The sequence below is a fragment of the Terrapene carolina genome, unplaced genomic scaffold, assembly GCF_002925995.2.
Source record: "Terrapene carolina triunguis isolate 2854851 unplaced genomic scaffold, T_m_triunguis-2.0 Scaffold28225, whole genome shotgun sequence".
Taxonomy (NCBI): Eukaryota; Metazoa; Chordata; order Testudines; family Emydidae; genus Terrapene; species Terrapene triunguis.
Window position 1 is genome coordinate 464 of NW_020692576.1, and position 3,281 is coordinate 3,744.

The 3,281-nt window shown below is 41.9% G+C and overlaps 1 protein-coding gene across 1 annotated transcript; it reads left to right on the forward strand.

Moving 5' to 3' along the window:
• Positions 1-283: 283 nt before the first annotated feature.
• Positions 284-2,473, forward strand: LOC112117085 (fidgetin-like protein 1). The gene has a single exon (XM_026662529.2). It carries the CDS (start codon positions 286-288, stop codon positions 2,353-2,355), a length of 2,070 nt encoding a protein of 689 aa, XP_026518314.1. The 5' UTR covers positions 284-285; the 3' UTR covers positions 2,356-2,473.
• Positions 2,474-3,281: the final 808 nt, after the last annotated feature.

Genomic DNA, 3,281 nt, shown 5'->3' on the forward strand with positions numbered 1-3,281 from the left:
CTGTTATAAGGAGCAGTCTGCAAGGGGAGAGAGAAAAGCCTGGATCCTAACAGTTTTATGCCATAAATGTTATTTTTGTAGGAATGGTAAAGTATGCAGCCCAGCTAAGTGTCATATAGAGTCTGCTGGCTATCACTCTGACTTAAAATAGTTAGCAATTAATTAACTATACATTTATGAATTTAGAAGGGAGAAGGTAGCAAAAATATAATTAAGTAGTTACTGAAATTAACTTTTTTCTTTGTAACTTAATGCTAAATCTTTCTGTTTGTTTTATCATAGATCATGCAGACACCTGTCTCTAGTGCTGTACACCTGAGTGAATGGCAGAAGAATTACTTTGCTATTACCTCTGACACCTGTACACCAGGACAGAAGGCAGATGGATACCGTGCACAGATTCTGCACATTCAGTATGCATGGGCAAACTCTGAGATCTCCCAGGTCTGTGCTACCAACCTGTTCAAAAAATATGCAGAGAAATACTCTGCCATTATTGACTCTGACAACGCAGAGACTGGCTTGAATAACTATGCTGAAAACATTTTGACTTTGGCAAGATGTCAGCAAAATGACAGTGACAAGTGGCAGTCCTCCTTGACAACAAGTAATGTGTTTGAATTAAAGAGTGTTCAAGAGTTGATGCAAGCTGGCAAAAAGTTCCAAAGCTCTCTGATGGCACCAGCAGATGCCTTTGTGGTAGTTGATAAGGAGGTCAGTGCCTCTGTTACTCCAGGTCTGCCTAAACTCAATGTGTGCAGCAGTGCTGTAGATACTGACCTCTGGGCTAGCTCATCAAAATGTATAAGTCAGGGACCAGATATTCTTGAGAGTCTCTCATCTTTGAAATGTCTTCAAAGTAGTGTGCCTTCTGTGACCAAAACTACAGATATACTTCCTGCCTCCTCTGCCTCTTTAAATGAACTGCCTAATACAGGTTTCTATGCAAGTCCATTATCTGGAAACAACAAAGCAGCAAGTAGCAGTTCTGTGAAACCCCCAAGTCATTTTGAGATTGGACAGAATTTGTCTTTTTCTAATCACTCCTCTCTTCCGGCAGGGTCTGGAAATCCAGGAAAAAGGAAAACATTTTATAGCTCCAGTGATGAAAGCAACAATACAAGTTCCAGCCTTGCTTCTTCCAAGCCCTCCATTAGTACAGAAACCAAGAACTTTGTAGGGAGTGGAAATGGGAGTGAAGAGAGCAATGGTTTTAAAACCGCGAAAGAACAGCTCTGGGTAGACCAGCAAAAGAAATATCACAATCAGCCTCAACGCACACCAGTCTCATCCTATGGTGGCATTAAAAAATCTTTGGGAGCTGGAAGGTCTCGGGGTCCATTTGGAAAATTTGTCCCTCCAGTGCCAAGACAAGATGGGAATGAAAATGGAGGACCGCAGTATAAACCTTATGGCACTGGACCAACAGAGTCTTCATTTCCAGTGGATGAACGTTTGAAGAACATAGAACCAAAAATGATTGAACTTATTATGCATGAGATCATGGACCATGGACCTCCAGTGAACTGGGATGACATTGCTGGAGTAGACTTTGCTAAAGCAACTATAAAGGAGATAGTAGTCTGGCCTATGCTGAGACCAGACATCTTTACAGGGTTACGTGGTCCTCCCAAAGGAATTCTTCTCTTTGGCCCTCCTGGGACAGGTAAGACTCTTATAGGCAAGTGCATTGCGTGTCAATCAGGAGCTACTTTTTTTAGCATCAGTGCCTCTTCGCTGACCTCCAAGTGGGTAGGTGAGGGGGAAAAGATGGTCCGTGCACTGTTCACTGTGGCACGATGTCAGCAGCCAGCTGTGATTTTCATTGATGAAATCGATTCTCTCTTGTCTCAGCGTGGAGATGGGGAACACGAATCTTCTAGAAGAATAAAAACTGAATTTTTAGTCCAGTTGGATGGAGCAACAACCTCGTCTGAAGACCGTATTCTAGTGGTGGGAGCAACAAATCGGCCGCAAGAAATTGATGAGGCTGCCCGAAGAAGACTGGTAAAAAGGCTGTACATCCCTCTTCCTGAAGCTTCAGCTAGGAAGCAGATTGTAACTTGTCTGATGTCAAAGGAGCACTGCTGTCTAAGAGAAGAGGAAGTTGAGCTCATAGTTAAAAAATCTGATGGATTTTCTGGGGCAGACATGACACAGCTCTGTCGAGAAGCTTCTTTAGGTCCTATCCGTAGCCTTCAGTCCATGGACATAGCAACCATCACACCCGAACAAGTTCGACCTATTTCTTTTCTTGACTTTGACAATGCTTTCAAAACTGTGCGACCCAGTGTGTCTTCAAAGGATCTGGAACTATATGAAAACTGGAACCAAACATTTGGCTGTGGAAGATAACTGCATCTGAATTGTCATGCAGAAGTTTCTTTCTCTCTCTCTGTCTCACACATGCACACATTAAGATCAATGGTCATTTATAATGTTCAAGTTTATTTTTGTTTATAATAATTCTTTGTAATAAAGCTATTTTAATAAATGTGATGAAATTCATTACTGGATTGTATGCTACTTCCTTGCCCTGAGTTCTGAAAATGAAATGCACTTCAGTGCAGAGAGTTTGCAGTAGGCTCTCAACCAGAGGATGTTGAGAGGGCCAAGACAATAACAGGGTTCAAAAAAGAACTAGATACATTCATGGAGGATAGGTCCATCAATGGCTATTAGCCAGGATGGGCAGGGATGGTGTCCTTAGCCTCTGTTTGCCAGAAGGTGGAAATGGGCAACAGGGGATGGATCACTTGATGATTACCTGTTCTGTTCATTCCCTCTGGGGCACCTGGCATTGGCCACTGTCGGAAGACAGGATACTGGGATAGATGGACCTTTGGTCTGATCCAGTATGGCCATTCTTATTGCATTTAACCTCCACAATTGCTGGGAAGAGCAACCCACCCACATCAACCAATGGAGAGCACCCGCAAAACAAAAAGGACCCCAATATTATTTCTGTACAATACTAATGATCTTGTTAATAATCTTATGCAGTACAGTATGCAAATCTGAGATACTGGACATACATGCTTTAACCGTACAAATGGTAATTTATGATGTTCATAAAGTAGTTTGTTAAGTAACCATTCAAATACATTACAAAACAGTTTTCTCTGGTTCTGAGTCCTAAACAGTTGCAGTCGTTCGGATCTTGCACCCATGCAGAATAACTTTGAAGTGAGGACTTGTGCAAGTATGGGGTCCATATTAGCAGATCATTTGTAGGATTTCATCATAGTAACCAGAAGAATACTGATATAATATACTTTGTG